General features: G+C 36.6%; 1 protein-coding gene across 1 annotated transcript; it reads left to right on the forward strand.

Moving 5' to 3' along the window:
• Window positions 1-10,703: 10,703 nt before the first annotated feature.
• LOC133815033 (uncharacterized) lies at window positions 10,704-12,789 on the forward strand. The gene is made up of 6 exons (XM_062247924.1): window positions 10,704-11,148; window positions 11,391-11,519; window positions 11,678-11,958; window positions 12,220-12,300; window positions 12,490-12,552; window positions 12,706-12,789. Exons 1-6 carry the CDS (start codon window positions 10,704-10,706, stop codon window positions 12,787-12,789), a joined length of 1,083 nt encoding a protein of 360 aa, XP_062103908.1.
• The last annotated feature ends 1,013 nt before the right edge of the window (window positions 12,790-13,802 follow it).

The following is a 13,802-nucleotide window of genomic DNA, read 5'->3' on the forward strand; positions in this document are numbered from 1 at the left end:
TATTTCCTATAAGTTTAAGTGAAAAATAATTTTAATGAAAACCTATTTTTAATAGCAAAATTGACAATTTAATTAATTACATAAGCTTAAATTTTATTCATAATAATATTTTTTAGAATTATTTTCATTGTGCAATTTTTGAGAAAATCCTTTTTATATCACCAACAAAAAAATATGCGTGTTTTAATTTTTCTTTTGCTTGAAGACTAGCAAAACTTTAAGTTTAGGGGTGTCATAACTCTACAAAATAGAGTTATTTTACAACATTTTTTTATGCTAATTGTTGCTGAGTCTTTGAGTTTTTTAAGTGATTTATTAAGTTTTTTTAGTAATTTTGAATCTATTAGTCTTATTATGATTTTATATATTTTTGTGTGTTTTTATAGATATTTTATTATAATATGTTGTAGTTTAATTATTTGAAATTCGTGTTGTTAGATTATAAGTTAAAAAAGGAGATTTTGTTGAACTTAATTGCCAAAGTAAATTAAATTTCAATTAATATTTTCATGGACTTAATATGAGTTATTTTAAATTGAAAATATTTTATTCTAATTTAATGTTTATTTTGTAGGATGTACTTTGCAATTTTTATGCTTGAAAATAAAGAAGAGAAAAGAAAAGAAAAGTAATAATTTGGTGAGAAAGACAAAGAGATTTCGGCATTTTTCAAAGGCCCAAAATCCATGCACTCCAGCCATTCCCTTCTCCCAGCGTTGGGCCTGCCTCCAGGAGCCCAACCCAAGGCCCACCTTCAGCAGCCCGTGCTTCCTTCCCAGCGCCTGCCCCTTCCCTTCTGCCCAGCAGCCCAGCCACGGGCCCAAGCACCAAAACACTCCCAGCAGCTCTCCAACCCGTGCACTCCTATCACCAGCTGCCTCCATCACGCCTGCCAGCCAGCCCCCATGGGCCCAAGCCCAGACCCGGCCCACCAGCCACCAGCTGCTGCTAATCCCTCCATTGCGCCCAGCAGTGTTCAGCCCGCAACCCATTCTGCCAGCCACCTTGCCCAGCCGTACACCACCCTTCTTGAGCCCATAAAATTGCCCAAGTGTACCATTTGTCCGCTATGTCCAAAATGCCAACTTTTTACCCATTTTTCTACACATTTTCACAACAACATCATCATTACACCCTATAATTTACTTCTACATACCATATTTGTTTTATTTAATTAATCTAATCAATTTAAATAATTTAAATTGATTATTTTAATAATCTCATTTTGGCTATAAATATGGAATTTCAAGACAATTTTAGGGTGCTTAATTTTTGGTTACCATATTCTTTTCTCTCATTTTCTCTCCACCATTCTCTCTTCCATTTTGGGTTTTTTTTCAAGAGCATTTGCAAGTATGTATGTCATTTATTTTGTAATTTGTACTCTAGTTATGTACTTCTAATCTTTTTCAGAAGATTATTAAGATCATGATGAAGCAACTTGTAACTAGGTAATATTTATGTTGTATGTTGATTTCCCTTGTAATGCAACAAAGTTTATAGATTTTTCTTCTTCATATACGTCTTTCATCTTTAATATCTCATGTTTTTTTATTGTTAGATAATATGCTCTTTGTTCTTCATTTTGCAAAAAAAAAAACATAATATTCTTTGTGTAAGGTGTGTCATTAAATTGTACACATCCATGCTTAGAACAAAAATATTATGTTTTGCCTTATAAATAATGTTATTTGATTATTTGTTGTTTCATTAGGTTGATTCACATTAAATACTTTGAAATTATAATTTTTTAAAAGTGAAGAAAAATCCTATCTTTTTAGAACTAATTTGTGCTTAAAATTATAAATCTATTTGGAAAATGATAGTTTGATTTATTTTAACTATCACTGAAACTTGGGAATCAAGATACTAATAAATATTATTAAACTTACATTTTGTGGATTCTAGTATCTTAATAATCTTTCCTTTTACCACTTATTTTCAAATCATTATTGGTTTATTTTTATTCTCTTAAATAGCTTTATTTTCAATCTTTTATTTTATGTTCATAACATTAAAACTCATCAATCTTTGGAGCTAGGTTAGAATTGATTAATTTTGGTTTAAAATAGTTTTCTTTTTTATTTTAGACAACTCCTTTGGGTCCGATCTCGTGCTTACACGAACACTATATTCCATATACGATTCGTGCGCTTGCGAGTATAAATTTTTAAAACATACCCGTTTTGGGTCCATCATTATCAGTTTCATCACTGGGAGTAATTAGTTAAATATAAAGATACTTTACTTTATGCACCAATACTGTTTGAGTTAGAAAAGAGATGACTATATTTAAGCAAGTGGGGGAAAGTTGAGATTGGTTAACTATAATGGTTAAGTATTCTTACACAAGGTGGTGTAAAACACTTAATGAATTCATTTAAATTGAAGTGACATTATGAGTTTTTGTTGTAGGCATCTATAATTGACTTTTTTTGGGTCTAAAGTGATACAATGAGGTATCTAAGCATCCCTAAAAAGTTTGAGAGCATTTGGAATTGATTAAGTTCAATTTTGAGGAAGTTGACCAATAGGTGTCACGACATGTGACCTGGTTATCTAGAAATGTTGCCTGGTTGTCGTGACATGTCCCTTGGATTTCACGACATATCGCTTGGCTAGTGTTGAAAGTTGCATTTTTGGCTCTAAATGATGTGTTTAAAATGTCTTATCCTATTGGTTATGCCTAATGATAACACCTACATTATAAAATGGGTCCTTTAGAGTTGTGAAACCTTGATCACACTTCTCAATTCCCTCTCTCTCTCTCCCTAGCTCTCTAAGAACACTCATTTTCTCAAAGAAAATCACAAAGAATTGATTGACTTGTGTGATTTTCATAGGCTTGTATAATCCCACTTCTCATTCCATCTTGTAGAAGCTTTAAGAAACTTTGGAAAGGTTTGGAATAGAGATTTAGGACAGTGTTACTGCTTGTGTATAGGCCTGGGTTCTACATTTTGTGGTTTTGCAACATAGGCGCATTTGGTATTCGATTTTGAGTTTCCCATCACTTTTTGTCATTTCTCTTTTGATAGTTCTATTATATTTTCTGTGGTGATTCTTGTTATGATTGGTTTAATACATGATATAATTGGTTAGGTACGAAGAGGTGCAATAACCATAACGATTTACCTAAAGTCAACATGAGCGGGTTAACTTTTGGTTTAGGCATCAATAAATGATCTTTTTGGGTCCAAAGTGTTTCTTTGGAGTATATAAGAATTCCCAAAAAGTTTGGAGGCATTTAGAGATGTTTTGGGGCACCAAGTCAGGTTGACTTGCGTTGCGTCATCTCCAGGAGGCAACGCATCGCCTGCATGGTGGCGATGCATCGCCTGGTGTAGGTGACGCATCGCCTAGGCAGTCCGTATAGAACTGTACAGTGTCGTGTTTTGGCTCCAAAATTTAATTTAAAATGTTATAATCTCATTGGTTGAGACTAATGAGGGTTCTTGTTATACCCTAAAATTAGCACAAGTTCAATTACTCAGCTCGGGTACAGCTGGCAGATGAATGTGGGGAAAAATAGCCAAGTAGGATATCTTGTTAACAATGATGTGAGCAGCTCGAGACTCAATCCAGTTCGTACATGATCTATAGGTTATTATCAGATCGCCTCTCAGGATAACAATCGAGTTTGAGACCTATAATGGATAGATCCAAATTTGGGCGCTTTGAGCTTAATACGAGCTAAGGTTTAGATAGTCTTTGAGCACGGGCTCGAGTGAGATATTCAGCTTGTGGAAACCTAGAAAAAACACATACTGAAGGATCCCAAGAGATTCAGAGGCTCCTTATACGCTCATTAATGCCCAGGCTATATTTTGTATCTACCATTTATTATCCGAGATGGAAGGAGTATATTCTATTATGTTAGCAAATCATATCCCAATGTAAATGGGAATAATCTGTATTAAATGTATATCTTATTTATTCACGTGGTTACCCAAACCTGTCCAGGAAATTCCCCTATAAATATCAGGAATAATGGATAGGGAAAGGGACAACCTTTTTATATTACTGAAACTCTGCAGAAATTGAGAGAGAAAAGCAATAATACTGTCTCGTGGACTAGGTGGATTTTAACCACTAAACCACGTAAAATTTGTGTGTGTAGGAGTGGATTCTTCTTATTTCGTTACGGTTTATAATTTAGCACTAATCTCCCTATTTGGTTTCTTAATCTACTGTTGGTGAAAAACCGCGACAACAGTTCCTATACTATTTAAAGGGGTCATTTGAGTTTTTGGTTAATTGATCACTCACCTCTATCTTTCTCTCTTTAAAATCTTTTCTCTAGCTCTCAAGATTACTAGTTTTCTCCAAGATCTTCATCAAGAAATCTTGACTTGCATGAAGATTCAAGGCTTGTAAATCCCAATCTCATTCCATTGTAGTAGCTTCAAGGAATCTCAATGGGGAGGCTAGGAATAGAGATTTTTGGACAACAAATCTCAATTTGTGTCAAGCCTTTCTAACATCCATTGACTCACATGAAATTATGAATTTATGTAACTTGGTTTTTCTCCACAAAGGTCTATTCTTTCTCTTAATCTAATTTGTTTTGTTCTTTCATCAAATCCATGGTTATATTGTCATTAAATGTTTCTAAATTCATGTTATAATTATTTAATTACTTATTCTTTAATTATTAAGATTTGCACTCATACTTTGAATATGTTTATTTAATTATCAAGATTTGCATTCATACTTTGAATATGGTTCTTGATTAGTCTCTAGGATTTGAAATATTGAATTAATTCGTATTATTCATTGTTGGACTAGAAAGTGTAAGCCATAAATCCCCAATAATTTTATTTATCAAGGTGGTGTAATTTCACTCTCCATTTTATGTCCTTTACTATATTATGATTTAATCTTTGAATTTTTAAGATTTGCCTTCATACTATGCATGTGATTTTTGATTAGTCTCTAGGGTTTGTATTAATGAGATAATTAACTTTAATCATTGTTGATTTAAAGTTTGTAAGCCATAAATTCCCAACATAAACATAGGATTATATTGTGCTGATTGAAAAGTATGATGTGAAATTGGAAAGAGGTGGAGTTATGCTAGTGAGTATTTTGAGGGAAAAAATGTGTTTAGAAAAGAAGAAAAGTAAGTACATCCCTTTATGAAAGAAAAAAATATTATCATTGAAAAAAAAAAAAGAAACAAGATTGGTGGTATTGTAACTCATTCTTGCAAAATATATGCATTGAATAGAGCGGGAAAAGAGACTTGGAAAGGAAAGTTCTTAAGGGTTTAGTTGGTTTATGAGTTTATGGTGTGAAAGTGAGCCTAAATGTTGTAACGCCCTGGATAGCCAGGACCGCTACACTGTGTGTTTATAAAGTGCCAGACTCGCTAATCAAGTCATTAAAGTAAAAACGTGTTATTGAAATAGTAGAGGAACTGGGGTTAAAAGCGTTTTGGTCTCAAAAGATACATTTTCACTGCTAAACATTGTTTATGTACATGGGATCCCAAAAATGACAGTTTAAAAGCCATACTACAAAAGTTACAAAGTTTATATACGTTAACAGCCATACTAAGGCAAAATGAGCAGTTAGGTGATCTCCGTCCTGACACACTTCTCGATCGTGGTGATCGAGCGGCTGGCGATGTACATTTCACTTCGGAGCTCTCCACCTCAGGACTGGTCCAGCTTGCTCTTGCCTTTACCTGCACCACGTAGCACCCGTGAGCCAAGGCCCAGCAAGAACACATATCAACAATAGAACATGCACATTTAGCTGTCAAGTCAATCTCACATATGGCATCTCATAAAATTCAAGCATATCAATAGTCAAGTATTTCATATACAAAGCATATCAGCTCATATAACACAATGCACAAATGATAACCAGGGCTAGCGCTCGCAAGCTGCTCCTTCTGTTATCCTATTATTTCTGGCTCCCAGTGGCCAATTCGCACCCCGTGCGCTAAAAATCATGAACGGTACTCTTAGACCGCTTATACGTGTCCCTTGGCATAATACCAACGATGACACAAAACAGTTCTCGGTAGCACTTAGTCCCATCACAATCATACACTCGGGTGCAGTGTTCTTACCTTTCAATTTACTGATTTCCGATGCCACATAGCCACAAGCACGGTCCTCTACCCCGAGCCTCTCCAAATTCCTTAAGTGATAGGTTCAACCTCCAGCTCTTGACCTCCTTCCCCCTTGGTTCCCAATTCTCTGAGTTTTCTTGGCCTAAGCTTGATTGATAACTTCAAACATCCCTTGATTCTCCTTCCAAGAGTTTAGATTTCTGCTTCTCCTTTCTATCTCCTTTTTGCTCTTATTCTAGGTCTCCACAATTCAGCATAACCAACTCCCAAAGTGTTACACGTATATGATATTCCCTCTTCAGCTGAAACTCATCTACTAACTGCCAAAATACCATTTTAACCCTCCATTAATATCACTTACTAACTAGACCTCAAGGGCTTATTTGTCCTTTCCCTAACTTTGCAATTCTACCACATTCCCAATAAGACCTGTTACTCTCTATAGTTACTAACGGTTACGCAGGTTACCAAATCACCAGTTACCATTATCTAGTTTCCTAGGACCGTCTTGGCACGTGCATCACGTTTGTATCACAACACCCACACAGTACAATTCACATATCATAATTATCACATAATATAATTCACATAGTCATATAACATGCTTAAAATCATAATCATACATCTTAATCATAATAACCACACATAATTCCCATCTTGCCCTCCCGGCACACTAATCAAGGCCCTTAAGCCTTATTAGTGAATTTGGGTCGTTACAAATGTATTCTTTGCATCCACCCTTAATACGAGCATAATGTTATAAGATGAATAAAATCCTCTTGATCTTCACGACACTTGACTTACATTAGTGGAGATGAGTTAGTTGGACAAGCCTATGGTTATTCTATTTAATATATAAATCTCAATTTTGTCTTGATGCACATTGGCCACATTTTTGTTTAAGATTGGTAGATATAACTTGCACACACACATAGATGACAACATTGGAAATTTAGCATCGATGGGTTGAAATTCTAGTCTTTTGTTTCAATTCACATGCTGGGTGATTGTAGAGGAGTTTGATAATTTGAGATGGTATGCCCATGGTCTATAATTACAGTCTCAGTTAGTTTATTTTATTCTATTTTGTTTTAGGTTATCAACATGTTTGCTTGAAACATGGTGCAATTGTTAGACATGAATTGTTAAGCTTCATGTACGCATACTCTGGATATGATCAAATTCCTTTGAATGTATTAGATGAAGAGCATACCTCATTTATAACTGCTTGAGGCTATATTGTTATAAAGTGATGTTGTTTGGTCTAAATAATGTTGAGGTGACTTATCACGTTTGATAAATAAATTGCCCGTTAACAAGGCGAGCGAACATGGAGGTATAGGTCAATGATATTTTTATAAAATCAAAGCTCTCATCTGCTCATGATAAAGATATCAAGGAGGCATTCGAGATATTGAGGTTATACAAGATGAAGTTGAATCTATTGAAATGTGCTTTTTGAGTAACGCTTAGAAAGTTTCTTCAATTTATGGTGAATAGGAGAAGGATCAAGGAAGATTTTGAAAAGATACAATTATTGCTCGACACGAAATCCCCTAGATCGAATAACAACCCTCAACTGATTTATATCTAGATCCACTGATGAATGCATACCCTTATTTGAAATTTTAAAGGAAAAATGATTTTGAGTGGATTGAAAGGTGTAAAGAGGCTTTCTAGAATTTAAGGGAACATTTGAGTAAGCCTTCCTTGCTAGCTAACCCGTTTGGAAAAGTTTCTCCTTTTACATATAACTAAAAGCATTAGATAAGTGAAAACTTTGACTTTTTTTTTTTATTGGATAACTATTATATAAAAATCTTTGTTTATAACTATTAAAAAACATACCGTTTTCTCTCTCGGTTTTTCTCTCTTCCATGGCGAAGAAGAAGAAGTCGGTCAGGAAACTGGTGACTAGATCAGAGGTTCAAGGTCTGCCTTCAATCCAAAATGCAAATTCTGGGTATGAGGATGTTTGTGAAGAGGATCGTAGTGAGGATAATGTTCAGGTATGGGGTAAGCTTCTAACAGAGTTCGATTCGGGAGAGATTGCTGATGAGGGAGTTCAGGAAGATTAACCAACTGGAGATGGGGTTGCTGCTACTAGCTGGGTGGACAAGGTGGAGAATGGAGATTATCAATCTTCAGCCCAACAACATTGGAATCAATTTAGTTCGGGTAAACTCTCTTTCTGCGAACAGAGCTTAGAGTTTGCTGAACCGTTGGTTAAGGATGGTAAGAGGATAGCCCTAATTGATGAGGAGGAAGTGCGAATCCAGGCGGCTAATTGGAACACAGCAGTCATCTGTATGGTTCTTGGAGCTAATCCTCCAATGACTGTGTTTGAAGCATTTATCAAGAGAGTCTGGGGTCATCTAGGGATTGCTCAAATTGCTAGGATGACTATGGGTCTAATAATGGTCAAGTTTAACGATGAGGCTACTAAAAACCATGTACTGGAGACTGGTTGTATTCATTTTGACAGAAAACCCGTAATTGTTCGACTATGGACTACGGATTTGAACGCAATTCGTTTGATTCGTTCTGTTCCTTTGTGGATTCGATTACATGATCTCGACCTTCAATATTGGGGAAGCAAATGCCTTAGTGCTTTAGTTAGCACTATAGGTAAGCCGATTATGGTCGACAAATTTACTCGGGAGAGAACTCGAGTTCAGTTTGCTAGGATCTTGGTGGAGGTTGAACTCTCAGATAATCCTCCTAGGGTTATTCACTATTTGAATGAGCAAGGTCAGCTAGTGGAGCAAGGGGTTGATTATGAGTGGCCGCCTGTCAAGTGCAAAAACTGTGAGGGATATGGTCATACAATGTCTGAATGCCGCAAGGAGCAGAGGCAACTAGTGGGTCCGAAAGATTCTCTTCCACAAATCTCTGGAGTAAATGACAGGGGTAAAGACAAACAAGGGCTACCATCAATTACTGCAATGGACAAGGAGAAATCTGAGGTTGTTGATGCTGGACAGGGGCAGTCTTCAGGCACCAAGGAGATGCTGGTGGATATAACTGATGCTAAGGGATTGATAGCAAAGAATAACTGGAAAACTCCTAAGAAACTAGGGTCTCAAAATAAGCAAGGACAAAGAGGAAGTAATAGTAAGAATGGTCACAAAGTAGGGGCCAAAGGGAAGAAGTTGATAAATGGTTTTGGGGTGCTGCAGGATCAGACAGAGAGGAGTGTAGGAGATAGGGGTATTTTACAATCTTCCAATGGATAATTGTAATATCCTCAGCTGGAATATAAGGGGCTTGCATAGGGATTGGTTGTAGTAAGAATAAAATAGGGATTGGTGCTATCTTAGAGACCAAAATGAAGGGAGGTAAAGTGCAGGAGTTAATGATGAATAAATTCAGAAACTGGGACTCTTTTTCTAGTTCTGTGACTGAAGGAAGAATATTGATAATATGGAGGAAAGGTTTTGTCAAAGTTAGTTTGCTAAAGGAGGATTCTCAATTTGTTCACTGCCTGGTTAGAATGACAAGTCATAAATAGTCTTTTTATATTACTTTTGTGTATGGGCGAAACACTTTGGAGGAGAGGAAGTGTTTATTGCAAGGTATATCTCAGCTTGTTCAACCAAGTCATTCTTGGATGATTTTAGGCGATTTTAATGCTGTTTTTACTGCGAAGGATAGGAGTGGGGGAAAGCCAGTTTATCAGATGGAAATTGTAGATTCTGCTCATTGGATTGCTACGAACCATTTGGAAGCCCTTAAGAGTACTGGTTCTTTCTTTACTTGGACTAACAATCAAGGGGGAGTGTCTCGAATTTATTCCAAAATAGACCATGTTTTTATTAATGAGGAATGGTCAGATGCCTTTCCCAATACTACTGCTGTGTTTAAATGGGAAACTAGTTCCGATCACTGTTCTTGCACCATATCTGTTTTACCAGTTGAGAACTTAGGTGTTAAACCTTTTAGATTCTATAATTTTTGGACTGAACATGCTCAATTTAAGCAGCTGGTTTTGGAAAGTTGGAGGCAGCCGATGAAGGGGTCTGGTTTGAAATCCATCTTCTTGAAGACAATGAGACTTAAGCATAAACTAAAAAGGTTCAATATGGACCAAGTTGGAGATATAGGGGTTCAATTTCAAAAAGCTAAGGATCAATTTCAGGATGCTTTGTATCATGCTCAACTTTATCCTAGTAATATAGTCCTTCAAGATAAAGTTAAAACCGCAGCTGCTACCTTCAGAGTTCATGAGAAAAGATATCACAGTTTTTTATCTCAAAGGAGTAAGATAAGTTGGCTGAATCAGGGTGATATGAATACTGCGTTCTTTTTTGCTTGTTTGAAGAAACGTAAAGAGGATAATAGAATAGCCACGTTCATCAATGAGCAAGGTAGGGTGGTGGACAACTACTCGGAAGTTGTTTCTCATTTTCTGAATCATTTTCAGGGTATAATGGGGAGTCCCAATTTGGTTTTCAACAGCTTAAACAGTCAGATTGTGGATATGGGAGTTAAACTGAATTTAGACCAGCAACTTTTATTATTGAAACTGTTCACGCATAAGGAAATTTGAGATGCCATGTTCAGTATTTCTAGAATCAAATCGCCAGGTCCTGATGGTTTTGGGTCAGCGTTTTATAAGGTGATGTGGCCGGATATAGGGGATGAAATTTGTAGAGCTGTTCTCCAATTTTTTGAGACAGGTTTTATTCCAGAGGAATTGCTGAATACCTCATTGTCTCTGATTCCTAAAGTTGACACTCCTAATCGGGCTGTGGATTTTAGACCTATTGCGTATTGCTCTACTTTGTATAAATTTGTTTCAAAGTTTCTTTGCTCTCGGTTAGCCAAAGTTCTCCCTTTTTTAGTTCATCCTAATCAGGGAGCGTTTATACAAGGTAGATCAATAGCCCATAATGTTCTCATTTGTCAAGATATCATCAAGCATTACAGAAGATCGTCCATTTCACCACGGTGTGCAATTAAAGTTGACATAAGCAAAGCTTACGATACAATAGATTGGAGATTTATTGAGGATCTCCTGAAGGCGTTATGCTTCCCTTCTAGATTTATTGGCTGGATAATGACCTGTATTTCCAAAACTTCCTATTCTTTAATTATGAATGGAAGGGTCCAGGGCAGGTTCAAAGGGGAGAAGGGGTTGAGACAGGGGGATCCCATTTCCCCTCTATTATTTGTCTTAGTTATGGAGTATCTTACTCGTAGTCTCCACTTAGCTGCTCAAAACTCAGCCTTCAGATTCCATCCTTTGTGTAAGAATCTTAAGCTCATTAGCCTTTGTTTTGCTGATGACCTATTATTTTTTGTAAAGGGGATTTGTCATCAGTTAAAATCATTAAGAGTGTGATGGGGGAGTTTAGTTCTGTGACTGGGCTTCAGATTAATGAGAGCAAATCTCAGGTCTTTTATGGGGGAATTTCAGCAGCAGACGAGTGCTTTTGTCTGCTGAATTAAGACTATCTGAGGGGGTATTTCCTCTAAAATATCTTGGAGTCCCTATGAGACCTAAAAAATGGAAACATGAAGATTGTGATGTCATCATTCAAAAAATAAAAATGATATTACACACCTGGGCTAGTAGACATCTGTCATTTGCAGGCAGAATGCAACTAATTCATTCTGTTCTGTTTCGTTTGAGGAATTATTGGATGAGCATTTTTATTCTGCCTCAAAGTGTAATCAAGGAAATTGAGAGGCTCTGCAGTGGCTTTCTTTGGGGTCTTAATGGTAATAGGTGCAAGATTCATATGGCTTCTTGGGACAAAGTCTATTTGCCTGAGGCTTTTGGGGGGCTCGGATTCAGAAATGGCCAGAGAAGGAATCATGCTATTTTAGCTAAGTATATTTGGGCTATTTCCGAAAAGCATGATGTGTTGTGGGTGAAATGGATAAACTCAATTTATCTGAAAGACTCTGATTTCTGGTCCTATAGATTACCTCAGGATACCAGCTAGTATTGGAGGAAATTATGCAATCTCAGAGGCAAATTCAGTAAGGAGGAAATCATTGCTGCTAGTTTAAATGGGAAGTTTAACTCTGCCAATCTTTATATTCATTCCTTAAATCATGTTCAGGTTGGATACAACAAAGCAGTATGGTGTAGATTATCCTTACCTAAGCATAGATTTCTATTATGGCAGGTTATAAACTCTCAGTTGCTGACTTATGATAATTTGTTGAGGTTCAGAGTTCCTCTTGATTCTGATAGTGCCCAGTCTGTGGTAATTTTGAAGAGAGCCACTCCCACTTATTCTTTGCTTGTTCATTATCAGTTAAGGTTCTAGAGCAACTCTCTGAGTGGATGGATATCAGTCTATGGCCTTATGATTTTGACAGATAGAGAGATTGGCTTTCTAGCAGAAACAATGGGTTACTATCTCACATTTATAACATGTTTTTAGCTGCTGTAGTGTACTGCATTTGGAGGAATTGCAATGGCTGTGTATTTGATCATTGTTCTCGGACTGCTTCTAGTTTAGCTGCTAAAGTTAAGCTTTTAGTACATCATAGGCTTATTAGTATTAGTCAAAAGAAATTATCTGCTCAGGAATCTCGTTTAATTGCTCAATTCACTATGTAATTGGCTAGTGTACTGCTCTGTTTTCCCTGTATTGGTTTGGCTGTAGCTTACTGTCTTGTGTCTTTTGAGGCTTGCTGTTGTTAGCCTTTGGTTGTTTGAGCTGTTAAAGTCTGTTTTCTTGGTTGTTTGATTAATGAAGTTCATCCATTCTTCTTGATAAAAAAAATATATATATATTCTTTTAAAAGTGTTTGGATATTGTTGTCTGTGCTTTCTTCATACGACATCGTGGTCTCAGTGAGAAGTGTCATTTAGTCCTACTCGAGACCTAAAACCTGATACGATGAAGAGTCGTTTCATTATTACCGAAGAACATACTTGGGGGTTTGTTTACAAAATCATTTCTCGAAGACTTTGGGAAATAAGTAATCTCACAGGTGGCTACAATGATCCTATAACGCTCATCGGGATGTGATCAACTCAGCAAGCTCTGAGGGCTTCTCTCCATGGAAAGAAAACTCTCCCGCCAAGTGTCAATCAGAGAGGCAGTTGGGACCACAAACATGTACATGAAACCTTTGGTGCCCACAGAGATTATGTTGTTGGTTTCGTACAACCAACAAGGTGGATTTCCCACAATGTCCCCTAAACATGGGTATACGTGTAGTTATCCCCTGAAAGTACCTGTTATCCAAAAAACAAGCATGGATGACATGGCAAACCTTTAATACACGTGGCTGACATCTGGCAAAATTCGTGCTCGACAATCGACCAGCAATACATCTATTGGCCCAACGTTCGATCTTTATGTACGACCAGCCTGGTCGTACGCATGCTATACACGGAAAGAATCTTATTCAGTTATGATAGAATCCAAAATTATCTCCCATGATTTCCTGAGTATCTGATTATTTAGGAAATAATATCTGTAACAAATTAATGTAAATCCTCCTTGAGCCTATAAATAGAGAAAGATAGCTCAAGGGAAGGGACTTTTCGGCTTTCTGATTATCTGAGATTAGAATTCTTATATTTGATATATTGTCTTGTTCTTCAGAGGTTGGTGAAACTCATTGAACCCTAGTTCTTTGATCACTCTTTGAGTCTTATATCAATAATAGTTCAAGTGGACGTAGGTTGTTACCAGATTCTGGGGCCGAACCACTATAAATTCTTGTGTTCTTTATTGTTTTTGTCATCACA

The sequence above is a fragment of the Humulus lupulus genome, chromosome 2 (genome assembly GCF_963169125.1).
Source record: "Humulus lupulus chromosome 2, drHumLupu1.1, whole genome shotgun sequence".
Taxonomy (NCBI): domain Eukaryota; kingdom Viridiplantae; phylum Streptophyta; class Magnoliopsida; order Rosales; family Cannabaceae; genus Humulus; species Humulus lupulus.